At 34.5% G+C, this 27834-nt stretch overlaps 1 protein-coding gene across 2 annotated transcripts in view; it reads right to left on the bottom strand.

The window, feature by feature from the left end:
* The window catches only part of RPS6KA6 (ribosomal protein S6 kinase A6), a 191753-nt gene that overhangs the window by 42449 nt on the left and 121470 nt on the right, over window positions 1-27834 (bottom strand). For both annotated transcript variants that reach the window (XM_035725759.1, XM_035725760.1), the window contains 10 exons: window positions 27671-27813; window positions 24815-24885; window positions 24494-24582; window positions 23647-23705; window positions 21175-21277; window positions 20412-20542; window positions 19517-19639; window positions 18792-18881; window positions 17583-17741; window positions 13862-14023 (listed from right to left, as the gene is read on the bottom strand). In XM_035725759.1, coding sequence (XP_035581652.1) covers window positions 13862-14023; window positions 17583-17741; window positions 18792-18881; window positions 19517-19639; window positions 20412-20542; window positions 21175-21277; window positions 23647-23705; window positions 24494-24582; window positions 24815-24885; window positions 27671-27813 — 1130 coding nt within the window. The remainder of the gene's footprint in view (window positions 1-13861; window positions 14024-17582; window positions 17742-18791; window positions 18882-19516; window positions 19640-20411; window positions 20543-21174; window positions 21278-23646; window positions 23706-24493; window positions 24583-24814; window positions 24886-27670; window positions 27814-27834) is intronic.

Below are 27834 nucleotides of genomic sequence, written 5' to 3'. Positions count from 1 at the left end.
TTGGATCACTAATGTACACTTAGGGAACTCAGCAACTATATGAAGCATAATAACATTCATATCATAGGAGACCCAGAAGAAGAAGAGAGTGAAAAACGAGCAGAAGGTTTATTTGAGGAAATCAGAGCTGAAAACTTCCCTACTCTTGGGAAGGAAACAGATATCCCAATCCAGAAGGCAAAGAGAACTCCTATCAAAATCAAAAAAACAAACTAACACTAAGATACATCATAGTTAAATTTGCAAAATACAGCAATAAAGGTAAAATCCTAAAAGGAACAAGACAAAAAAGAAGTCCCTAACTTAAAAGGGAAGACAAATGAGGTTAGCAGCAGATTTCTCCACAGAAACATGACAGGCCAGGAGGGAGTGGCATGATAGATTCAACATGTTGAATGGGAAAAAATATATATGCAGCCAAGAATACTTTATCCAGCCAGGCTGCCATTCAGAATAGAAGGAAATACAAACAGTTTCCAAGATAAAAACTAAAGGAGTTCATCACCACTAAACCAGCCCTGCAGGAAATATTAAAGGGGACTCTTTGAGTGGGTAAGTAAGACCAAAAGCACCAAAGACTAGAAAGGAACAGAGAAAATCTCCAGAAACACTGACTTTACAGGTAATACAATGGCACTAAATTCCTATCAATAATCACTCTCAATGTAAATGAACTACATTCTCCAATCACAAATTATAGAGTATCAGATTGGATAAAAAAAACAAGACCCATCTATAAGCTGCCTAAAAGAGACTCATTTTAGACCTAAGGACACCTGAAGTTTGAAAGTGAGGGGATGGAGAACCATTTATCATGGTAACAGATGTCAAAAGAAAGCGAAAATAGCTATACTTCTATCAGACAAACTAGATATTAAACCAAAGCCTGCTACAAGAGATGAAGAAGGGTACTATATCATAATAAAGGGGTCTATCCAACAAGAAGATCTAACAATTGTAAATATTTATGCTCCCAAATTCAGAGCACTGAAATATATAAATCAAATAATAACAAACAAAAAGGAACTCATTGATAATAACACAATAATAGTAGGGGACTTCAACACCTCAGTTATATCAATGGACAGATCATCTAACCAGAAAATCAACAGGGAAACAATGACTTTGAATGACATGCTGGACCAGATGGACATATAATGAATATATTTAGAACATTTCATCCTAAAGCAGCAGAATACACATTCTTTTCATGTGCATAGGAAATATTTTCCAGAAAACATCACATATCGGGTCACGAATCAAGCCTCAACAAACAGAAAAAGATTAAGATCAAACCATGCGTATTTTCTGACCACAACACAATGGAACTAGAAGTCAACACAGGAAAAAATTTGGAAAAACCACAAGTACATGGAGGTTAAGGAACATCTTACTGGAGAATGAATGGGTTAACCAGCAAATTAATGAAGATGTAAAAAAATACATGGAAGCAAATGATAATAGGACAGTCCAACACATTTGGGATGCAGCAAAAGCAGTCAAAACAGGGAAATGTACAGTAATAAAAGCCTACCTCAAGTAGCAAGAAAAATCTCAAATACACAACCTAGCCTTACAACTAAAGGAGGTAGAAAAGAACAGAAAGTGAAGCCTAAAGTCAGTAGAAGGGAAATGATAAAGATTAGAGCAGAAATAAACGAAAGAGAAACAAACAAAAAAAACAGAACATATCAATGAGACTAGGAACTGTTTTTTTGATAGAATTAATAAAATTGATGAATCCCTAGCCAGTCTTATCAAAAAGAAAAGAGAAAGTACCCAAATAAAATCACAAATGAGAGAGGAGAGATCACAACCAACACCAAAAAAATACAAACAATTGTAAGAGACTATTATAAAACTGGGCAATCCAGAAAAACTGGATAAATTTCTAGAAACATACAAACCACCAAAACTGAAACAGGGAGAAATACAAAATTTGAACAGGCCAATAACCAGGAAAAAAATTGAATCACTAATCAAAAATCTATCAAAAAACAAAAGTTCAGGGCTAGATGCCTTCCCAGGGGAATTCTACCAGTTAGTTATTTAAAAAAGAGTTAATACCTATTCTTCTGAAACTGTTCCAAATATAGAAATAGAAGGAAAATTTCCAAATTCATTCTATGAGGCCAGCATTACCTTGATTCCAAAACCAGGCAAAGACAACACCAAGAAGGAGTAAGCTAATATCCCTGATGAACATGGTTGCAAAATTTCTCAACAAAATACTAACAAATCAAATTCAACAGTACATTAAAAGAATCATTCAACACCATCAAGTGGGAATTATTCCTGAGCTGGAAGGGTGGTTCCATATTTGCAAATCAATCAAAATGATACACCACATTAACAAAAGAAAGGATAAGAAACATATAATCCCCTCAATAGATGCAGAAAAAACATTTGACAAAGTACAGCATACACTCTTGATAAAAACCTCAACAATGTAGGGATAGAGGGTACATATATCAACATAATAAAGGCCATATATGAAAAACCCACAGGTAATATCATCCTCAGTGGAGAAAAAGAGAGAGCTTTTCCTCTATGGTCAGGAACAAGACAGGGATGTTCACTCTTACTTTATTACTTAACACAGGACTAGAAGTCCTACCTTCAGGAATCAGACAACAAAAATAAATAAAATGTATCCAAATTGTCAAGGAAGAAGTCAAATTTTCACTACTTGCAGATGACATGATACTCTCTGTAGAAAACTTGAAAGACTCTACCAAAAAAATACTAGAACTGATATAAGAATTCTGTAGAGTTGTAGGATACAAAATCAATGAACAGAAATCTATTGCCTTTCTATACACAAGTAATGAAGCAGCAGAAAGACAAATCAAGGAATTTATCCCATTTACAACTGCACCAAAAACCGTAAGATACCTAGGAATAAACCTAACCAAGGAGGTAAAAGATCTGTACTCTGAAAACTATAGAACACTTATGAAAGAAACTGAAGTAGACACAAAGAAATGGAAAAACATTCTATGCTCATGGACTGGAAGAACAAATATTCGTAAAATATCTATACTACCAGCAATCTACACATTCAATGCAATCCCTATCAAAATACCACCAGCATTTTTCAGAGTTAAAACAAACAATCCTAAAATTGGTATGAAACCACAAAAAACACTAAATAGCCAAAGCAATCTTGAAGAAGAAAAGCAGATCTGGAGGCATCACACTTCCATACTTCAAGCAATATTACAGTCAAAACAGTATGTGCTAGCACAGAAACATACATATAGATCAGTGGAACAGAACAGAAAACCAAGACGTGGACCCACCAATATATTGTCAACTAATTTTCAATAAAGCAGGAAAGAACATCCAATGGAAAAAAGTCTCTTCAACAAATGGTGTTGGGAAAACTGGACAGCAACATGCAAACGAAGGAAACTGGACCACTTTCTTACACCATAGACAAAAATAAATTCAAAATGGATGAAAGACCTAAATGTGAGGCAGGAAATCATCAAAATCCTAGAGAATACAAACAGCAACCTTTTTGACATCAGCTGTAGCAACTTCTTACAAGTCATGACAGAGGAAGCAAGGAATCAAAAGCAAAAATGAACTATTGGGACTTCTTCATGACAAAATGCTTCTGTACAGTAAAGGAAACAATCAAAACTAAAAGGCAGGGAGGAGCAAGATGGCAGAGAAGAAGGAGACCTGGATTTCGTCTGGTCCCAGGAATTCAGCTAGATAGGGATCAAACCATTCTGAACACCTATGAACTCAACAGGAGATCAAAGAAAAGAATAGCAGCCACTGTCTGAACAGAAAAGCGACCACTTTCTGGAAGATAGGATGTGCGAAGTGAATCCGAGGCGATATTCAGGAAGATAGATGGTGGGGGGAGGGAGCCTCCATCAGCCGGCTACTGACAAGTGATAGAGCAGCAGAGCACAAAATCGGAAATTTTAGAAGTTGGCTCTGCTGAGGGACATCGCTCCAGTGGCTAAGACGGGGATGGAACCCTCACTGGGACAGTGTGGTCTCAGGACCCTCAGGGTCAGAGAAAGACCAGGGGTGCCTGAGTGTGGCAGAGCTCCTAGGTATCAGAGCAGGGAAGCTGGCTGCAGAGATGGAGACAAGGAGTGGGCTCTAAGCTTGGGGTTGCCATAAACCGGGATCCATGGCACAGTCAGGCCCTGCTCTTCCAGCAGGGACCCAACAAGGCAGATCGGGGGAGACTCCCCTTCCTCCCCTCTCACTCGCGGGAGTGCACTGCAGGAAACTGCTGGGTTGGGAGACTCCAAATGGGGTCATGTGCCAGAGATAGAAACGCTTGGTCACAGGCTGGGTGAGTGAGAGTGTGGCCGGAGACCGGGGAGACAGGAGTGATTGACTGCTTTTCACTGGGGGCTCACTGAGGAGTGGGGCCCTGAGTTCTCGGCTCCTCCAGGGTGGAGATTGGGAGGCTGGCCGCCATTTTCACTCTTGTCCTCCAAAGCTGTACAGAAAGCTTGTAGAGAACAAAAGCTCCCGAGAGAAACCCAAGCAGATTACTTAGCCCGGCCCACAGAAAGGGCGGGGCAATTCTGACTCTGGCAAAGACATTTGAGAACCACTGCAACAGGAACCCTGCCCCAGAAGATCAGAAAGAACAGCCTGCCAAGACCAAGTTTACTGATCAATGAGAAAGGCAGAACTCCAGCACTAGGGGAATACTACACATAGAATTCATGACTTTTTTCCCATGATTCTTCAGTCTTTCAAAGTTAATTTTTTTCATTTTCTTTTTTCTTTTTATGAATTTTTCTTTTTCCCTTTTTCAACCAAAATCTTATCATTAACTTTTTAAAAAAATCTTTGTTACTTTTCATTTTTAGGGTTATAATCTATCCCTTCATAGTAGTTAACCTTATTTTTGGTATATATATATAAGTTGTTCTCTCATTTAAAATTTTGGGATACAGTTTCTTCTACCAGACCAAAATATACCCTACATCTTTAGTGTATGGCTTTGTTCTAGTCTCCTGCCTGATCACATTCTCTACTTTTTTTCTTTAAATCCTCTTCTTTCTATTTCAACCAACTTCTGATCTTATCAATTCCTTCTATAAAATATTTTATAATTTTCATCTTTAGAGTCATATTCCATCCCTTCATCGTATTTACCCTTATTTCTGTACATATATAAGTCTTCCTTACTTAAAATTTTGGGGGGTACGTTCTTCTAACAGACCAAAATATGCCCAAAATCTAGTGTGTGGCACTGTTCTATGCACCAGACTGATCATATTTGATTATATTCTTTTTGATTCCTTGTTTGTTTTTTATTTATTTTTCTTTCTTATCTCCCTTTCTTTTCCCCGAGGTTCAGGTCTCTTCCTATTTGCTTAGCGTACATTTTTCTGGGGTTGTTGTTACCATGTTAGCATTTTGTTCTCTCATTCATCTATACTCCTCTGGACAGAATGACAAGACGGAAAAAATCACCTCAAAAAAAAAGAACAAGTGGCAGTACCAACCACCAGGGACCTAATCAATGGAGACATTAGTAAGATATTGGAACTAGAGTTCAGAATGAGGATTATAAAGATCTAGCTGGGCTTGAAAAAAGCATGGAAGAAATTAGAGAAACCCTTTCTAGAGAAATAAAAGAACTAAAATCTAAACAAGTCGTAATCAAAAAGGCTATTAATGAGGTACAATCAAAAATGGAGACTCTAACTGCTAGGATAAATGAGGCAGAAGAGAGGATTAGTGATATAGAAGACCAAATGATGGAAAATAAAGAAGCTGAGAAAAAGAGAGATAAACAACTACTGGATCAAAAGGGCAGAATTCCAGAGATAAGTGATACTATAAGACGAAACAATATTAGAATAATTGGAATCCCAGAAGAAAAAGAAAGAGAGAGGCAGAAGGTATATTGGAGCAAATCATAGCAGAGAATTTCTGTAATGTGGGGAAGGAAACAGGCATCAAAATCCAGGAGGCACAGAGAACCCCCCTCAAAATCAATAAAAATAGGTCAACACCCCGACATCTAATAGTAAAACTTACGAGTCTCAGAGAAAAAGAGAACATCCTGAAAGCAGCTCGGGACAAGAGATCTGTAACCTACAATGGTAGAAACATTAGATTGGCAAAAGACCTATCCATAGAGACCTGGCAGGCCAGAAAGGACTGGCATGATATCTTCAGAGCACTAAACGAGAAAAAATATGCAGCCAAGAATACTATATCCAGCTAGGCTGTCATTGAAAATAGAAGGAGAGTTAAAAAAGCTTCCAGGACAAAACAAAAAACAAAAAACAAAAAAACAAAAACTAAAGGAATTTGCAAACACGAAACCAGCCACACAGGAAATATTGAAAGGGGTCCTCTAAGCAAAGAGAGAACCTAAAAGTAACATAGACCAGAAACGAACAGAGACAATATACAGTAACAGTCACCTTACAGGCAATACAATGGCACTAAATTCATACCTTTCAATAGTTACCCTGAATGTAAATGGGCTAAATGCCCCAATCAAAAGACACAAGGTATAAGACTGGATAAAAAAAAAAAGACCCATCAATATGCTATCTGCAAGAGACTCATTTTAGACCCTAAAGAACCCCCAGCCTGAAAGTGAGGGGGTGGACAACTATTTACCATGCTAACGGACACCAAAAGAAAGCTGGCGTAGCAATCCTTGTATCAGACAAATTAGATTTTAAACCAAAGACAATAATAAGAGATGAGGAAGGACACTATATCCTACTTAAAGGGTCTATCCAAAAAGAAGATCTAACAATTGTAAATATCTACGCCCCTAACATGGGATCAGGAATTATATAAGCCAATTAATAACAAAAGCAAAGAAACACATTGACAGCAATACAACAATAGTGGGGGACTTTAACATTCCCCTCACTGAAATGGCCAGATCATCTAAGCAAAAGATCAACAAGGAAATAAAGACTTTCAATGACACACTGGACCAAATGGACTTCACAGATATATTCAGAACATTCCATCCCAAAGCAACGGAATACACATTCTTCTCTAGTGCCCATGGAATATTCTCCAGAATAGATGACACCCTAGGTCACAAATCAGGTTTCAACCAGTACCAAAAGATTGGGATCATTCCCTGCATATTTTCAGACCACAAGGCTTTGAAACTAGAACTCAATCACAAGAGGAGAGTTAGAAAGAACTCAAATACATGGAGGCTAAAGAGCATCATATTAACGAATGAATGGGTCAACCAGGAAATTAAAGAAGAATTAAAAAAATTCATGGAAAAAAATGAAAATGAAAACACAAGTGTTCAAAATCTTTGGGATGCAGCAAAGGCAGTCCCAAGAGAAAAGTATATAGTAATAAAAGCCTTTCTCAAAAAACAAGAAAGGTCTCAAATACACAACCTAACCCTACACTTAAAGGAGCTGTAGAAAGAAGAGCAAATAAAGCCTACACCCAGCAGGAGAAGAGAAATCATAAAGATCAGAGCAGAAATCAATGAAAGAGAAATCAAAAGAACAGTAGACCAGATCAATGAAACTAGGAGCTGGTTCTTTGAAAGAATTAACAAGACTGATAAACCCCTGCCAGACTTATCAAAAAGAAAAGAGAAAGGACCCAAATAAATAAAATCATGAATGAAAGAGGAGAGATCACAACCAACACCAAAGAAATACAATTATAAGAACATATTACGAGCAACTATGTGCCAGCAAATTAGATAATCTGGATGAAATGGATGCATTCTTAGAGATGTATAAACTACCAAAACTGAACCAGGAAGAAATAGAAAACCTGAACAGACCTATAACCACTAAAGAAATTGAAGCAGTGATCAAAAATCTCCCAACAAACAAGAGCCCAGGGCCAGATGGCTTCCCAGGGGAATTCTACCAAACATTTAAAGAAGAATTAATACCTATTGTTCTGAAACTGTTCCAAAAAAATAGAAATGGAAGGAAAACTTCCAAAATCATTTTATGAGGCCACCATTACTTTGATCCCAAAACCAGACAAAGACCCGAACAAAAAGGAGAATTATAGACCAATATCCTTGATGAACATGGATGCAAAAATTCTCAACAAATACTAGCCAATAGGATCCAACAGTACATTAAAAGGATTATTCACCACGACCAAGTGGGATTTATCCCTGGGCTGCAAGGTTGGTTCAACATCCGTAAATCAATCAGTGTGATACAATACATTAATAAAAGAAAGGACAAGAATCATATGACCTTCTCAATAGATGCAGAAAAAGCATTTGACAAAGTACCACATCCTTTCTTGATCAAAACTCTTCAGAGTACAGGGAGAGAGGGTACATACCTCAATATCATACAAGCCATCTGTGAAAAACCCACAGCGAATATCATTCTCAATGGGGAAAAACTGAGAACTTTCCCAAGGTCAGGAACATGGCAGGGATTTCCAATATCACCACTGCTATTCAATATAGTACTCGAAGTACTAGAAGCCACAGCAATCAGACAACAAAAAGAAATAAAAGCCATCTGAATAGGCAAAGAAGAAGTCAAACTCACTCTTTGCAGATGATATGATACTGTATGTGGGAAACCCAAAAGACTCTACCCCAAAACTGCTAGAACTCATACAGGAATTCAGTAAAGTGGCAGGATATAAAATCAATGCACAGAAGTCAGTGGAATTCCTATATACCAACAACAAGACAGAGGAAAGAGAAATTAAGGAGTCGATCCCATTTACAATTGCACCCCAAATTGAAAGATACCTACGAATAAATCTAACTAAAGAGGCAAAGAATCTGTACTTAGAAAACTATAAAATACTCATGAAAGACATTGAGGAAGACACAAAGAAATGCAAAAACTTTCCATGCTCGTGGACTGGAAGAACAAATATTGTGAAGATGTCAATGCTACCTAGAGCAATCTACACATTTAATGCACATTAATGCAATCCCTATCAAAATACCATCCACTTTTTTCAAAGAAATGGAACAAATAATCCTAAAATTTGTATGGAACCAGAAAAGACCCTGAATAGCCAGGGGAATATTGAAAAGGAAAGCAAAGCCGGTGGCATCACAATTCCAGATTTCAAGCTCTATTAAAACTGCAATCATCAAGACAGTACGGTACTGGCACAAAAACAGACACATAGATCAATGGAACAGAATATAAAGCCCAAAAATGGACCCTCAACTCTATGGTCAACTAATCTTCGAGGAGCAGGAAAGAATGTCCAATGGAAAAAAGAGAGTGTCTTCAACAAATGGTGCTGGGAAAATTGGACAGCCACAATCAGAAGAATGAAACTGGAGCATTTCCTTACACCACACACGAAAATAGACTCCAAATGGTTGAAAGACCTCAATGTGAGACAGGAGTCCATTAAAATCCTAAAGGAGAACACAGGCAGCAACCTCTTCGACCTCAGCCGCAGGAACTTCTTCCTAGAAACATCACCAAACGCAAGGTAAGAATGAACTATTGGGACTTCATCAAGATAAAAAGGTTTTGCACAGCAAAAGAAACAGTCAACAATACCAAAAGACAACCGAGAGAATGGGAGAAGATTTTTGCAAGTGACATATCAGATAAAGGGTTAGTATACAAAATCTAGAAAGAACTTATCAAACTCAACACCCAGAGAACAAATGATCCAATCAAGAAATGGGCAGAAGACATGAACAGACATCTTTCCAAAGAAGACATCCAAATGGCCAACAGACACATGAAAAAGTGCTCAACATCGCTCGGCATCAGGGAAATCCAAATCAAAACCTCAATGAGATACCACCTCACACCAGTCAGAATGGCTAAAATTAACAAGTCAAGAAAAGACAGATGTTGGTGGGGATGCGGAGAAAGGTGAACTCTCCTACATGGTTGGTGGGAATGCAAGCTGGTGCAGCCACTCTGGAAAACAGTATGGAGGTTCCTCAAAAAGTTGAAAATAGAGCTACCATACGACCCAGCAATTGCACTAGTGGGTATTTACCCCAAAGATACAAATGTAGGGATCCAAAGGGGTACGTGCACCCTGATGTTTATAGCAGCAATGTCCACAGTAGGCAAACAGACCCAAGATGTCCATTGACAGATGAATGGATAAAGAAGATGTGATATATATATATACACACACACACACACACACACACACACACACACACACACACACACAATGGAATATTATGCAGCCATCAAAAGGAGTGAAATCTTGCCATTTGCAATGACGTGGATGGAACTGGAGGGTATTATGCTGTGTGAAATAAGTCAATCAGAGAAAGAGATGTATAATACGATCTCACTGATATGAGGAATTCTTAATCTCAGGAAACAGACTGAGGGTGGCTGGAGTGGTGGGGGGTGGGAGGGATGGGGTGGGTGGGTGATAGACATTGGGGAGTGTATGCACTATGGAGAGTGCTGTGAAATGTGTAAGACTGTTGAATCACAGACCTTTACCTCTGAAACAAATAATACAGTATATGTTAAGAAAAAAAAGAAGATAGCAGTAAGGGAAAAATGAAGGTGGGGAATCGGAGGGGGAGACAAACCTTGAGCAACTATGGATTCTGAGAAACAAACTGAGGGTTCTAGAGGGGATGGGGTGGGGGATGGGTTAGTCTGGTGATGGGTATGAAAGAGGGCATGTTCTGTATGGAGCACTGTGTTATATATACAAACAATGAATCATGGAACACTACATCAAATACTAATGATGTAATGTATGGTGATTAACATAACATAAAATTTTAAAAATGTGTAACTAAAAGAAAGAAACTAAAAGGCAACCTACAGAATGGGACAAGATATTTGAAAGTGACATATCAGATAAAGAGTTCAAAATATATAAAGGACTTATAAAAGTGAATATCCAAAAAACTACCCAGTAAGAAATGGGCAGAAGACATGAACAGAGGTTTCTCCAAAAAAGTCATAGAAATGGCTAACAGATACGTTAAAAGATGTTCAATATCACTCATTATTAGGGAAATACAAATCAAAAGTTAAATGAGATACTACTTCACACCTATTAGAATGGCTACAATTAACAACACAGGAAACATCAGATATTGGCAAGGATGTGGAGAAAGGAGAACTCTCTTACACTATTGAGAACATAAATGGTTCAGTCCCTCTGGAAAACAGTATGTAGGTTCCTCAAAAAGTTAAAAATAAAACTACCTTATGACCCAGGATTTGCAGTACTAGGTATTTATACAAATACAAAAAATACTGATTTGAAGGGACACATGAACCCTGGTATTTATAACAGCATTACCAACAATAGCCAAATTATGGAAAGAGTCTAAATGTCTACCAACTGATGAGTGGATAAAGAAGATGTTATGTGTACACACACACAAACACAGGAATATTACTCAGCCATCAAAAAGAGTGAAATTTTGCCATTTGCATCTACCTGGATAGAAGTCAAGTGTATTATGCTAAGTGAAATAAGTAAGTCAGAGAAAGACAAATATATGATTTCACTCATATGTGGAATTTAAGAAAGAAAACCGATGAACATATGGGATAAGAAAAAAAGGGATGTAAACCGTAAAAGACTCTTAACTATATATAACAATCTGAGGGTTGCTGGTGGGGAGGTAGGCAGGGGGATGGGCTAAATGGGTGACGGATATTAAGGAGGGCACTTGTGATGAGCACTGGGATGAATCACTAAATTCTATTCCTGAAACTAATACTAAGCTATATGTTAACTAAAATTTAAATGAAAACTTAAAATAAAATAAAACACCTTCACTGTTACAATGATGAGAATGTCTTACTCTAATGGAAGTCTGTTAAGATAAAAAGCATCAGTGGGCTGTATTTTACTCTGTGGATCTGCACTCATTTAAAAATATTTACCTATCCATTAACCTAAAAATATTTACCTTATCATTAATCTAAATACAGACATACTGTGTATTTTTCCTTTCAACGTCTGTTTTTGAGATGTTCATTTGGGACACATTTATCGCTAACCTTTTTCCAGTGAGGTGTTTCCATCATACCAGGTCTACAAGATCAAGTCAATATTAAGAATTCATCCATTAAAGGGTTATTCTATACACTTCTGTGTGTCTATTGCATAAATATGTTAGAATATTTACAATGACTATATATCCTCTATTTGATGAAAAGCCCAAATCTCAAATATTCTGTCCTCCTATCCTTATAAAGCCATTAAAATATTCTAGAAAGCCTAATTTTTTAATGTCTAAGTTATATCTCTTAAAACTAGGGGCAGTGCAATGATCCCTTCTTGGATCATGTATGTGTTCTAATTTTTATTTTGGGAAATATAGTTTCTATATTTTGTAATGTGATAAAAATTTGTACATACATTATTCTATGTATTTAATTAAAATATAGATTAAGTTACATTCTCCAGATAGGTACATAATTTTTATACAGCAAACCTCTTATCATAAAAACCCTGTAAAGCAGGTATCATAGTTCTTCAAAATTAACATCTTAAAGGAAGGCAATAAATTCTATTATGGGAATTTTTCATTATTAATATGTTATTTTTCTATTTTCCATATTTCTATTTTCATTATTAGATATACTACTTTTCGTATCTGAAACTAATAACACTGCATGCTAATTTTACCTCAATAAAATATTTTTCTAATATATACTTATTAAAATACAGATTTGTTGATATTTAAATATGAATGTCTTGTTATATCTGATGTGAATTATTATCCTGAAAGGGAGAGTATTTGATATAAAAAATCAGAAAACATGCACATGAGGTAGGAATTTATCCTCAAATTATTTTACTCTTCTTCTCTGACTTGGACAATTCAATTTTTCAAACCTGAAGATTTTTGTGTATCTTGCTTTGTGCTGAAGATATGATAATTCATATGGGTTAGCATTATTCATAAGATAGAATAGTTTCTAACTTACAAACAAAGAAATTATATGGCCAGTGCCATCCCTGATTCATTTTTTAAAATTTATTTTAGAGAAAGAGAGGAGAGGGAGAGGCAGAGGGAGAGGGAGAGAGTCTCTAGGCAGACTCCATGCTGAGCTGGAGCCTGACTCGGGGCTCAACGCCATGACACTGAGATTACCACCCCAGCTGAAACCAAGAGTTGGATGCTCAACTGACTGTGCCACCCAGGCGCCCCCTAATTCATTTTTGACCAACCATACTTTCACTGCTGTGGGAGTTGCTACTGTCAAAGCTCCCATCCCCAGTATCAGAACTGACTGTTGGAGTCTGATAAATGTGAAACCTATCCCGCTTAACCTCCCCAGACTCACCTTTCCTGACTCTTCCCTCTAAGATCTACATATGAATATTATTTGCCAAGAAAAATCCCCCTGCTTAGAAAAATCCCTGTGAAGCTGTTTTCTCCAAGAATTAGATCTTAAAGACAATCAGGGGTGGCACTACCCTTATATGTTATGTATAATGTTAAACAATATAAATTACCTCTTGTTCAGCACAAACGGAAATATCTGAAAATCTATCCTGGCTTTATTACTAAGTGGATGCTGGGTCTTGAAAAACTTATTTAAAGTACTTTGAGCCTCAATTTCTTCACTTAAAATATTTAATATGTTGAAGACAGGGTTATCTCTATTCTCCCTCCCAGCTCTAAAAGTGTATGATTCTGATGGTAGTACATAATCCAACAGAAAAGAGTAGTCTGATGATTATACATTCAGGCTGTTTTCAGATGCTACTTACTAGTCTGACTATTTATGTTAGAGGTTATCAGAATTCACTAATTTAAAGAGCTTTATAGTTGGGAAAGGATAAGATAACTCAGCTTTTACCTATCAACTGCAACATATACATGACATCATATATATTCAACTAAAGGAAAAGAACAAAAGGCCAATACTAAAGTTTTAAAGAATACCTCAGGTGCTACAAAGTTTGCAGTGTAGCATGGAGTCAAGAGAAGTCCATTTTCCCCTCGAAGTTGTTTTGCAAACCCAAAATCGCAAATTCTAATGGAGTCTGCATTGGCTGATTCATCCATATATAAAATATTACTAGGTTTAAGATCACGATGAACAACCTTGAACATAAAAGAAAAAAATTACATTTCTATAGTGAACTAAACATCTATGAAATAAAACACTTTACATTCAAGTATTTCCAGGTGAAGGAACTTTCTAAATCATAAAATTTTGAAAATGACACTTTCTCCAACCTTGATAGCCTTGACAGCCTGAAGTACACAGAAGAAATGATCTCTGTCCGATAATGTTCCAGTTTCTATTCAAGCCATAAGTTTTGTTATCATTTCCAATCTCAAAATATCAAAATTCAAGTCTCAGTTCCGCTTTTGGAAATAATGGACTAAGACCCTACTTAACACTCTCTTCTCCACAGTAAACAGCTCTAAAACTTGAACATAATTAAAAAATCAACTACCTGAAGGTACTGGAGAATGAACAGAAGCAGACAGACTCTGATGGGAAGTATACACTTTGTTGAAGGAGGAAATATAGGGAGCTATAAGCAAGGTTAGCATATCTGTGGTTTTTAGCCTAGGGTTTAAGTGCAGTTCCTGTCACACAGTGATGGTGAAAACATATGTGGAAAAGCCCACAGACTTTCTGGCTGGGAGGAACAGAAAAGAGATGCTAGGAAACTGAATGCTCAGGAGGAATTCTGTAAGGAAAAGAGCCAGAACTGACCCCTGAATCAAAAGTGTATAGAAGAGGCTCAGTGTAATTCATACAAAGATAAGAGATACAGAGACCAGGGCGCCTGGGTGGCTCAGTTGGTTAAGCGACTGCCTTCGGCTCAGGTCATGATCCTGGAGTCCCTGGATCGAGTCCCACATCGGGCTCCCTGCTCAGCAGGGAGTCTGCTTCTCCCTCTGACCCTCTTCCCTCTCGTGCTCTCTATCTCTCATTCTCTTTCTCTCAAATAAATAAATAAAATCTTTAAAAAAAAAAAAAAAGAGATACAGAGACCAGAGCTGCTGCCCAAAATGCAGAGTTTTCAGTGCAAACCCTGCCAAGAAAATTATCCACCAAAACAAAACAATAATCATTGAATAAAAAACTAACAATACAAAAAAATCTACTTAATATTCAAATGTATAGTATATAATCCAAAATTATCTGATATATAAGGACCAAGAAAATGGAACACAGTTTCAAGAAAAGAGAAAATCAACCAATTCCAACTCCAAGATGAACCACATTGGACCTAACAGACAAGATTTTAAAGTGGCTATTATTACATGTGACATGATGAAAGTATTAACTAATTCCATGGTGGTAATCATATCGCAGCACATAAATGTATCAAATCAACATGTACAACTTAAATGGACATATTGTTATATGCCAATTATATCTCAATAAAAATGTATTATTCAAAATTCACAAAACAAATAAAGATAAAAGAAATATTAAAAATAAAGTGGCTATTATAACTATATCAATGAAGTAAAACAAAAACATGTTTTCAATGCATGAAATTCTCAGAAGGAAACAGAAACAATGAGAACCAAATGAAATGCTAGAAATGGAAAATATTCTGAAATTCTCTATGATGATTTTCCTACTAATATTATCTACTTCATTTATTCTAGTCCTATCTTTAATCAGCATTTTACTACACTAAAAGTTTTTTAAAGACAAGGACCAAGTCTTACTCATGCTTGAATCTGCATCACCTTTTACAATGCCTGGCATGTAGAAATGCTCAATATATATCTATGATTGATTTATTTAATTGATGTAAGAATCTGAAGGTTTATAAAATAATAAAGAAAAAATAGTTGTTTTACTTTTCTCAAAAACCCTGATCACCCTTTATTTTAGAGAGTGTTGATGAAGACTATCATGGAATTAAATTATAATAGAATTATTCCTTTAGCACTATAGAGTGTATATTTCAAAATATTTAAAATATACTCTCTTAAAACACACACTAAGTACTGGCTTATTTTTCTTAATTATAAGAAGGGTCCCTATAGAATTTTCACTATGTCAATTCTGAATTGTTCATTTTTAAATTTTTTATACTTAAGTGAATACATATGTACTATTACAATTGACTCAAACTTAAAATTTTAAATTATTTGTGACTTTGTTTACTTGTATAGCTGTTATAATAAAAATTGGTCTTTTTCATAACTCAATTCATTTGCTTTCTTTATGAAGACATAGGAAGCAAAATAACAGACCTGTTCCTCCAGCATAAATTTTAATACATTAGTATTTCAAATGCTTAGAATACAAATTTGTTACTGTATTTGTAGGAGGGGTTGGCAAGGGTCAAGATATATAGTCCTCTGGACATTTTTCCAAAGAAGACATACAGATGGCCAACAGCCACATGTAAAGATGTTCAGTATCACTCATCATCAGGAAAATGCAAATCAGCACAATGAGGTATCACCTTACAACTATCAGAATGGTTAGAATCAAAAAGACAAGAAATAACAAGTGTTATCAAGGATGTGGAAAAAAGGAACCCTAGAACACTGTTGATGGGAATGTACACTGGTATAGCCATTGTGGAAAACAGTATAGAGGTTCCTCAAAAAATTAAAAGTAGAAATACCACATTATCTAATAATTTCACTACTGGGTATTTGCCCAAAGGAAACAAAGACACTATTGAAAAAGATATAGGCATCCGTTTGTTTATTGCAGCATTATTTACAATAGCCAAGATATGGAAGCAACCTAAGTGTCCATCCACAGATGAATGGATAAAGAAGATAGGTTGCGTGTGTGTGTGTGTGTGTGTGTGATGGGATATTAGCACAGCCATAAAAAATGAGATCTTGCCATTTGCAACAACATGGATGGACTTAGAGGGTATTATGCTAAGTGAAATAAGTCAGACTGGGAAAGAGAAATACCATATAATTTTACTTTCAAGTGAAATCTGAAAAACAAATGAATAACAAATAAACAAAAAGCAGAATCAGACCTAAAAATACAGAGACAAAATGATGGTTTCCAGAGGAGAGTGGGTGGAGGTATGGGCAAAATGGGTGAAGGGGAGTGGGAGACACAGGCTTCCCGGTATGGAATGAGTAAGTTATGGGAATAAAAAGTATGGAATAGAGAATATTGTCACTGGTAATGTAATAGCATTGTATGGTGACAGATGGTAGCTACATCTGCTGTAGCGAGTACAGCATAACGTATAAAATTGTTGAATCACTATGCTGTACACTTGAAACTAATGTAACATTGTGTGTCAACTATACCCCCTGAAAAAGATACACAGTCCTTTTATTGCCAGAACTTTATATGTTAGATACAGTATAATTTGAAAAATACTCACATGTCCTTGTCTGACTTTTAAGTTTGATTAGGTTTAATAATTTCAAAGTCAAGGTTAGATATATTTACATAATTCAAACCATTTTAAAACTAATATGCTCTTAAATCAGGGCAACAGGCAGAGTGAAAAGAATTCATAAAATATTATCCAATTTCCTAAATCTCTAACTTTCACTACATTATGAATTTTATTAGGATACTCTCTATAGAAATATATGTTACAGGAAAATTCATTTTGAGTGGCATCTCCTAGATATAATTTTATGAAGATATATAAGTCCCAAAATTGAAGGGGAGAATATAACTACAACTTACTCCTTGACAATGAAGATAGTCAACTGTCTTAGTTATTACAATCAGTACATCACTAGCTTCCCGTTCTGAGAAACATTTTTTTTTGAGAATACGGTCAAGTAGTTCTCCTCCTTTCATCAAATCCGTAACAAGGTAAACATATCTACCATCATCATAAACCTAAAAAAAAAATGTTTTAAATATTATTATTTATAATTATAATTCTGAAATTTTGAAATTATATTTATTTTCCTTTTCTAGTGAACCTCTATTGTTAAAAAAGGACATTAACCCCTTGCTGTTAATATAGTACAGGCTACAGTGAAGATTAAAATGGCTAAACAACCTCCTATAGAGTCTTGAGACCATGTTAAACATATAATTGCATTAACTTTTGAAGTTGTACATTATACTTTATCAAATTATATAAATGGAACAATAGAACTCTGTGTCTCTCAAATAGCATCTATCTCATTTTTGATTATATTATAGCCACTTCTCTTCCCTACTAATAATAAGCTTCCTTCTGGCAGTAAATATATTATTTTTAAATATAGTCCTCACAGTCCATTATCTGATATGGTGTCTTAAATATTTCATTGAATTCAAATACTATATTAAGGAGAATAAATAAGAAAACTATGTGTACCCTTTCAGGGCATGTGAGATGTTTGTATACACAGATGTGCGTGTGTGTGTGTGTGTATGTATGTGTATATATATATATGTATATTTAGATATACATATATATATACAAGGAAATACTGCTTAAAGATTACAAATCAAAATGCATAATACTATTTCACTCAAGGAACAATCCATAATGCTATAGCCATTTGCTTTATAATCAAAAAAGTAAAATATTTTAGAATTTGGCAGATTCCAAATCTCCTATATCTTCTCTATTTTTAGTACTACAGGATAATAAATGGTGCTGGTTATAATGTTTAGTTGATCAGTCAGAACGTAGTCAAGCCATCAGGACGTATTCAAGCCATCAGGACACTGTCATTTACCAACCAAAATAGTTCCTTTTTGATGTTGTATAAGAAGGGTAGGAGTACAGAATCACAGGGGAAAAAAAAGAACTGAAGTGGCAAATTTAAGATTTTTGAGATTTTGTGGCTTAAAAGTAGACTATACCATAAACATGAAAAGTTTCAAAAAGAAAATAAAGTGTCAAGTCATAACTTCATTAGCTTAGCTGATACATAGATTTTGAATACCTACATCCTTTAAAGTAATAACGTTGGGGTGTTGTCCATAGCGCATCAAAATTTCAATTTCTTCTGAGGGGTCTCTCTTACTTTTGTCAATGATCTAAGAAATAAGATAAAGAAAAATTTCAGAGAAAACCAAATTATTTTCTTTGTCTAAAAATGAATGAAATATTTTCCATTTGGTTATATTTTAAGCAAACACTTAAACTCAAGAGTGATGTTTGTTTCACATTATTTTAACATTTAAAAATTTCCTATAACTGAAACTTAACAAAAAAACAGAACAGTTTTCTTTAACATTATATTCCACTTAACTGAAACTATACCAACTGATAATGTGATCCAAATGTAACAGTAATTGTCACAATTGCACAATCTTACCATACTATATTAAAATAAAACTATTTAAAACAAGACATTCATGAAATATACCCTTCCTCCAAAATAAAGTCTTAGAAAGAAATTCAAATGAAAATACTGTCTTAAGACGTTTCCCCCATCTATGATGAATACTGGGTATTATATGTAAGTGATGAATCACTAAATTCTACACCTGAAACTAATTTTACCATGTATGTTAACTAACTAGAATTTAAAAACTTGAAAAACTTCCCTTATCATCTTATCTTTGCTATCTCCACTTGCTCCACTGAAAAATGTCTGTAAGTTACCCTGTAATTTAACTTACATATATGTATATATATAAAACAAACAAGTTAGGCTCAGAGATAATACCTTCACTGCAAATTCCATGTTGGTAGCTGTATGAATGCATCGCTTGCAAACAGAATAGGAGCCAACACCAATATCCTCTTTTAATTCATATACTTCAGCAAATTGTGTAGCATTTCCATTTATCTGTTTTTTAAAGTAAAATATTAAAGAGAATGAAATATTTTCACAAATTTTATCTTCTCTTCTAAATATTCATCAATACGAAATCTTTTTAAAAATTCATTATAGAGAAGTTTTATCAGTATTTATAAATGGTTTAAGGAGCTTCTTTGTTAATCCTAAATTTTAGGTTTTCTAGATCCCCAAAGCCAATACAATAAACCAACTAGTTTATACTCTGCCATTACATTTTTCTTGTCAGAAGAAATTACATAAATATAATTAAAGGTTACTACTACCTGTATTTTTCCAAAACATATGGAGACATCTTTAAGTCATATTATACACAGAGATAAATTAAGAAGTTAAAAATCACTTAAAATTTTTAATGTCTTGAGGAACCCCCATACTGTTTTCCAGAGTGGCTGTACCAGCTTACATTCCCATCAACAGTGTAAGAGGGTTCCCCTTTCTCCACAAACTGCCAACACTTGTTGCTTCCTGTCTTGTTAATTTTGGCCATTCTAACTGGTGTAAGATGGTATCTCATTGTGGTTGTGATTTGTACTTCCCTGATGGCTAGTGATGTTGGGACATTTTTTTAGGATGAGCACTGGGTGTTATATGCAACTAATGAACCATTGAGCACTACAACAAAAACTTAAGATGTACTATATGCTGGCTAACTGAACATAATAAAAATAAATAAAGCACTTAAAATTATTGTAAATCCATTACCAATAACTGAAAGAAATAGTTATCCCTACACTGAATAATCTGATTAAGTGGAATTTACCTGAACAATTGGTAACACGTTTGCACTTGTAACAGGAGTGATTTTATATTCTTCTGCAATAGAAGTTGCAACAAAGCTGAATCCTTTGAAGAGTTGATGAGCATTAGCACTAGCTGGCAAACCAGGAGAATCTAATGTCCAAATAATTATATTTAATTAAAACTACACAGAATTCTATGATATGAAATGTTAGCATTTTTTAAATATAAAAGAAACCATTAAATGTTTCCATCAGACACTGTATATCATGTTTTTGATTTACTGCATATTATCTGTCTCCCCATCTAGCTACTCTGCAAGCCCCATGGATTGTAATTTTTGCCTGTTCTGTTCACTGTTGCATCTTCAGTGCTTAATACCTTCAATATTTGTTGGTATTCAATATTTGCTGAATGAATGTATGAAACAGATGCTACTCTAAGTAGACCTCACTAAATTATAAACTTTAAGAGTCAGTGATATATCTCGTCTTACCTCTTACTCCTTACCCTATAATGCATGAGCATGTCAAAGGACTTTTAAAACAAAAATGAAAAAATTTCACCCTTTGCTTTAACCCTTGCTTCCCTGATAAATATTTCCTATTTAAATCCTCTGTTTGAAAGATGCCCATGCAATGCTGTATATAAGATCCACACTTTCATATAACGCAAACAAACCCTCTGCAAACTTAAAATTCATTTAGTTTTTACCTAAGAATCTAGTTTATTTTTAACAATCTAATTGAATGAAAGCCCTGATATTACATATAAACATGCATTACCTTTAGGTGTTTTTGCAGTAAACTCAGGATCAAAACAAAAAGTATCATCCGGTTTTCCAGAAGCAGGTTTGAAAGGAGGTTGAACTTCTCTTCTATATAATTTCTAGAAGAAAAAACAGGATAACACAAAATCATATTAACACTTTAAAATTATTATATTTTCTAAGGGAAAGCAGAATATAATATTAATAATCCTTAATAGAAGACTCACAATTTAATAAATAAAATTTTAACAGGCTTCGTATACCTGTTAACCAAATTCTAAAAATTTGAGAGATAATCACAGTCAAATGAGACCAGGAAACACAACAGTGATGCCAAAAGTTGCATACACAAGGAATGATGTTCAATTTTGGATATCAAAAACTGACTTTAATTCTCACTGGTAAAATAACCATGTAGAATATATCACAACGTGACTGTACAGAAGTAACTAATAACATTCAAGAATTTCAAAACTAATAGATAATCTTCAAGAAGTATATATTTCACCTAAAATATTTTGATGTTACATAAAAATATGTCTTAAATACACTGTTTAGAGCTATTAAAGAATTTAAAAATATAATCTTGTCTAACAACTTAAGTTCCTAAAATTTTGTTTTTGAAAGACATTTAAAACATCTTAAAATATATGAAATCTACTGCCCTCTTTTAAAAATCTGCTTTTTTAAAAGGTCACAGTCCCATAGCAGGGGAAAATTAATAGAGAATTACTTTGATTTTCATTTATTCAAATATATAAACAATATATTCTTTTGTTATTTAAATTAATAGCAATGAACATAAACTGTTTAGATATAAGAATGATGGAAAAAAGGAATTTGTGGTTGTCTAGTTAAGAAGAAAGGAAGAGTAGACAAGCATTAGGAAAAAAAATGACAAGGGGATATAAGGACACCAAGAAAGGGATGCACGCACATATGACATAGGACAGACTCCCATGTAGCATGCTCACTGAGTGGCCTTTCAGGGTATTAATACTAATGGCTTATGTTGTGCAGTTTATGTTGTGCAGTTGTACAATTATAAAAAAATCATTTTTTCCAACTTTTAATTTAAACTCCAGCTAGATAACATACAGTGCAATATTGGTTTTAGGTGTAGAATTTAGTGATTCAAAACTTACATATGACACCTGATGTTCATCATAACAAGTGCCCTCCTTAATCCCATCACCTGTTTAACCCATTCCCCACCCACCCACCTCCCCTCCAGCAATCTTCAGTTTGTTCTCTATAGTTAAGTGTCTGTTTCTTGGTTTGCTTTTTTCCCATGTTCATTTGTGTTGTTTCTTAAATTCCACATATGAGTGATATATGATAACTGTCTTTCTCTGACTTTTTTCATTTAGCGTAATATACTCTAGTTCCATCCATGTCATTGCAAATGGCAGGATTTCATTCTTTTTGATGGCTGAGTAATATTCTATTACACACACACACACACACACACACACACACACACACACCACTTCTTTATCCATTCATCAGTCGATGGACATTTGGGCTGTTTCTATAATGGCTATTGTTGATAATGCTGCTTATAAACATCAGGGTTCACGTAACCCTTTGAATTAGTATTTTTGTATCCTTTGGGTAAATACCTAATAGGGCAATTGCTGGGTCATTCGGTAGTTCTATTTTTAACTTTTTGATGAACCTCCATACTGTTTTCAGGGTGGCTACACCAGTTTGCATTCCTACCAACAATATAAGAGGATTCCTCTTTCTCTGCATCCTTGCCAACACCTGTTGTTTGCTGTGTTGTTAATTTTAGCCATTCTACCTGATGTAAAGTGATATCTCATTGTAGTTTTGATTTGTATTTCCCTGATGATGAGTGATGTTGAGCATCTTTTCATGTATCTGCTGGTCATCTGTATGTCTTTGGAAAAATGTCTATTCATGTCTTCTGCCCAGTTTTTAATTGGACTATTCATTTTTTGGGTGTTGAATTTTATAAGTTTTTATATATTTTGGACACTAACCCTTTATCAGATATGTCATCTGCAAATATCTTCTCCCATTCCTTAGGTTGCCTTTTAGTTTTGCTGATTGTTTGCTTTGCTGTACTGAAGCTTTTTACCAGTTAAGTGTGGTTATTCTCTCCTATTCTCAGTTGGGGAATGTGAAGGAGGAAGAAAAATGTACATGGATCCATAGATCTTAATTTGCCTTATCATTCACCCCCTTATCCCTTTCTGTCCCTCCTTCACATTCCCCAACTGAGAATAGGGGAGAATAGTAACTACACTTAATAGGCAAAACATATGGGTAACAAAAATTTACTAAACATCATCCACACATCTACTGGTTCAAGGTAATTGTCACGACATCTATACCTCTAAATAAAAATCTCATACCAAGAAAAAACCTAAGTTTTATCAACAAAGTCCAAATATAACCATTTTATTCTTCAGTGTTAGTTCATATTAAAGTCACTCAGTAACAAAGTTTCTACTGAACTTACATTCCAGTCAACATTTGCAAAAAAAATATGCCTTTTGATTTCCTCAACTCCTTCTGAACCTATAAAAAAAGAAATAATTTTTTACTGGTGTAATTTTTTTAAGCTGTCTACCTGGCTTCTCTGCTATTATCTGTACAAGAGTATATACATTTTATAGACTCCTTTCAGTGAAAATTTTATGATTTCTTATCTGCTATTTTACTGTTTTTTGATTTAATATGATAAAATATATCTAATGTTCACATTGAAGCACATAAAGTATCATGAAATACCGAAATGCCTTCCAAGTTAAATCAAAATAATGTTTAACATATAATTAAAATTGAAGCATATTTTCTTTCCTTTGCAATTCAACTTATGACCTTGTATCTCAATGCCAAATTAAAAAGTGCAACAGAATAAAGTGACATTGAAATTTTAACACAAGTCCACAAATAAAATGATAGGATCACATCTGGATCCAGGTAAAGGTTACCAGTAAGTGGCCAAATAATGAGAGACTATGGATATATTTACCTTGAAGAGTACTGGAAGGGACAGAATAATTACCTTCAAATATCTAAAAGGAATACCTATATAAGGGATAATTCTGCGAATTATTTTAGAAGAGGTACTCCACATGATATACATAATGATATGTATTAAACAGAAGTTCTGAATAAATAGACCACTCCATTCTTAAATTATGGACACAACAGAGTTTACTGGATCTATGTACATACAAAATGCAAACTTCTAGGTATAAATATATAGCAACAGTAAATGAACTAAGCCAGAAAACAAAGTTACAATTATCCTCCCAAAGCATGCAGTGTATTGTTATAAAAGCTAAGACAACAAAGAATACCCAATCTATTTGCTGGATTCCTTTTGAATAACATCCTTAGGAGACTTTGTGCCTCAGCACTAAGAAACTGAGGCATCCCAAGTTTTGCTCTGAAAAATAAGATTTTAGAAAATTTCACTTAAATCTAGCCATACTTTAAATTGACAAATCTTAAAAAGAATTTAAAAGAATGCTTTAACAATGACAACTAATGTCCCTTTTATGGTAGAAGAAAACAAGACAGTGTGAAAAAAACGTTCTTGTGTGTCAGTTGAAAACAAGATTCTCAAAACTGAAAGCAAGGAATTTTTCCCAAAAGAAAAAAATAATGTTCACACTTACTTTAATATCATATTCATGGTCTCATTTCTGTCTTTACCTTGAAATGGCAGAGTACCAGTAAGCATTTCAAACTAAAACAAAAAGTAACACATTAATTTAGAACTTAGAATATACAATAAAATTCTTTAGGAAAAAAACTGAAACAAGTAATACGTGATCATCAAATCACATAGGATCTACATGATAGGTCAAAATAGGACCAGAAAACTAAGTCAATTAAGGAACTACACTTCTGGTACCCCACTACATATAGCCCAACTGATAGGTGACCGTAGGAAATGAAACAACCAATTTTTTTCAGTATTGTCTAATCTGGTTACTTTCTCAAACCAAAGCAATTTGAAAATAGACACACAGCATTTCCTTTTAAAACAAAAATATGCTTTTAAAGCAAACATTGAACAATGAATGGAAAATAAAAATAAGCACTGAACCATTTCAAATTCATACATGCTTTGTACAACTGAAACTAATATTACAATGTGTATTAACTAAGTGGAATTTAAATGAAACTTAAAAAAAGAATTTCTACAAAAGGCCAATAAGTTCATGAAAAGATGTTCAACATTACTAGTCATTAGTGAAGTAAAAAGAAAAAAAGATTTAACTATTCTTATTCTCCTCACTGCCCCCCAAAAAGCAATCAAAAAAGAACAAGAAGCTACATACATACAACAATATCTTAAAAAAGATTTGAGACAGTTGTACATGGCATAAAAATCATTTTCTCTAAGAGATTTAACTGCAATGTAGATAATTAGAACACTAAATAATGGTATAAAAAAGACTAGATCTAAAAATTAAGATCATTATAGTTCACTAAAGAGAAAACTTTGTATCTAATATTTAAATCTTTCTTCATTATTTTATTATTATGTTCAGTTAGCTAACATATATCTCTAATATTTAAATCCTAAACTTGGATTCAATAATGGCATTCACTTCAGTCCTCTGTTCATTTATTTGAATTCACAACCTTAGTTAGCTTATCCATTCCATTCTTTCCTATACACTGATGACTTTCAAATCTGTTCTAGCCTCAATCTCTCTCAAGTCCCAGTTCTCCCTCCCAAATCTATAGTAATGTTTCTCAACTGGAAACTGAAGAAGTAGGGGTAGGAGCCATAGAAAGGGAAATAAGGAAAAAGGGAGTATAGTATATAGGGATCATTGTTCTCAAGTTCCAGTCCCCTGACTCCAAACCTAAAGTTATGGTTCTCCACTGGGGACTGGAGGAGTAGAGATGGTAACGGGAAGGACAAAAAGAAGGGGGATATTATATTGGAATCACACCTCCCCCCCTAAATTAAACTGTATATTGGCTGACTGAGCAGTATTTTTTTATAAGTCTCCAGATGAGCACTGGGTGTTATATGCAAACAATGAATCATGGAACACTACATCAAAACCTAATGATGTAATGTATGGAGATTAACATAACATAATTAAAAAAAAAAAGTCTCCAGATGATTCTGATCTTCTCTCCACTTCCTTCTCCTAATTGATTACCACCAAGGGGTTAACCACAAACCTACAGTAACCTATGCAACATGTTATAAATAAATTATTTCTCCATTCCAAAACCAGCTCTCCTTCCCAACTATCTCTTTTCTACTGAACTTCCATTCTTTCAATTCCCTAAAGTTCATAAATTTTATTTTATTTTATTATTTTTTTTAAGATTTTATTTATTTATTTGAGAGAGAGAATGAGAGAGAGAGAGAGCATGAGAGGGGGGAGGGTTCCAAGGGAGAAGCAGACTCACTGCTGAGCAGGGAGCCCAATGCGGGACTCGATCCCGGGACTCCAGGATCATGACCTGAGCCGAAGGCAGTCACTTAACCAACTGAGCCACCCAGGTGCCCAAAAGTTCATAAATTTTAAAGTTATCTTTATCTTTGACCCTTTCCTTCACTATTCTAATATTCTAATTGGTTCTCCAGTTCTTTGTTAATATGATCACAATACTATCCTTCCTGAGACTTGGAACTATTTAAATTTTATCCATGCTTCAGGATTTAAGTTCCACCTCCTCCACTTTTCCTAAATCAATTTACATGATTTCTTGCCTGAATTTCTAAAGTATACTGTCAGACAGTTTATTTAGCTGCCCCAATTGTTTCCCCAACCAGATTGTATGCCTTCTTAGGTGATGAAAAATGTCAAATATTGCACTTCCAGGTTATTCCTACCCCACTACCCTCCCCAAATGCCAGGTTTATAATAAGCAATAATACATTAATGTGTCATATAGTATGTCATTCAGTAGTAAATAGGCAAAATGGATTATCAGCAAGATGGATTGTACAAGCAAATTGATTCAATAGCTATTCATTTATCACTCTACTTAATACTACAAATTCTATTCTTAATTTATACCAGATTAGTCAGTTTGTATGCCCACTATGCTAGGTACCATGGGAGATGAAAAGTAGTATGAAACATGATTGCTCTCCTCAAGAAGTTTACAGTCTTTCTAGGGACATGCATGAAACAATTTGACAATAAGACAGTTTATGGTAAAGTGCTAAAGTCTGTGATACCTAATTAATAAAATATGTGACAGTTAAACATAGTATTCTGAAATCTAAAATCTGGAAAGTCTTTTTCTAAGTTTTAAATTTGAATAGCTTATAAAAGAATGCTGCCATTTACCTTTTCATCTAGGAACTTTAAAAGAAATCAGAATACCAAAACCTTAATTCTTACTTTGTTAACAGCTAGCCAGTCACAAGTTTTTTAGTAATCATGAATTATCAAAACTCTATTCTAACCTGATGCATTCCAAAATTTAAATTAAAATTCTAAATAATATTAATTTTATATTGGTATAATTAAAAAATTAATACTACTTACCATAAGTACACCATATGACCACCAATCAGCACTCTGGGAATGGCCTCTCCTATTTACTACTTCAGGAGCCATATACTCCACTGTACCACAAAATGAGTAAGCCTTCTTTTCTTGATCTACTGATTCCTTGCTGAGTCCAAAATCTATAATAACAATATGATACA

The sequence above is a fragment of the Zalophus californianus genome, chromosome X, assembly GCF_009762305.2.
Source record: "Zalophus californianus isolate mZalCal1 chromosome X, mZalCal1.pri.v2, whole genome shotgun sequence".
NCBI classification, from domain to species: domain Eukaryota; kingdom Metazoa; phylum Chordata; class Mammalia; order Carnivora; family Otariidae; genus Zalophus; species Zalophus californianus.
This window is presented reverse-complemented; position numbering and strand designations above follow the sequence as displayed.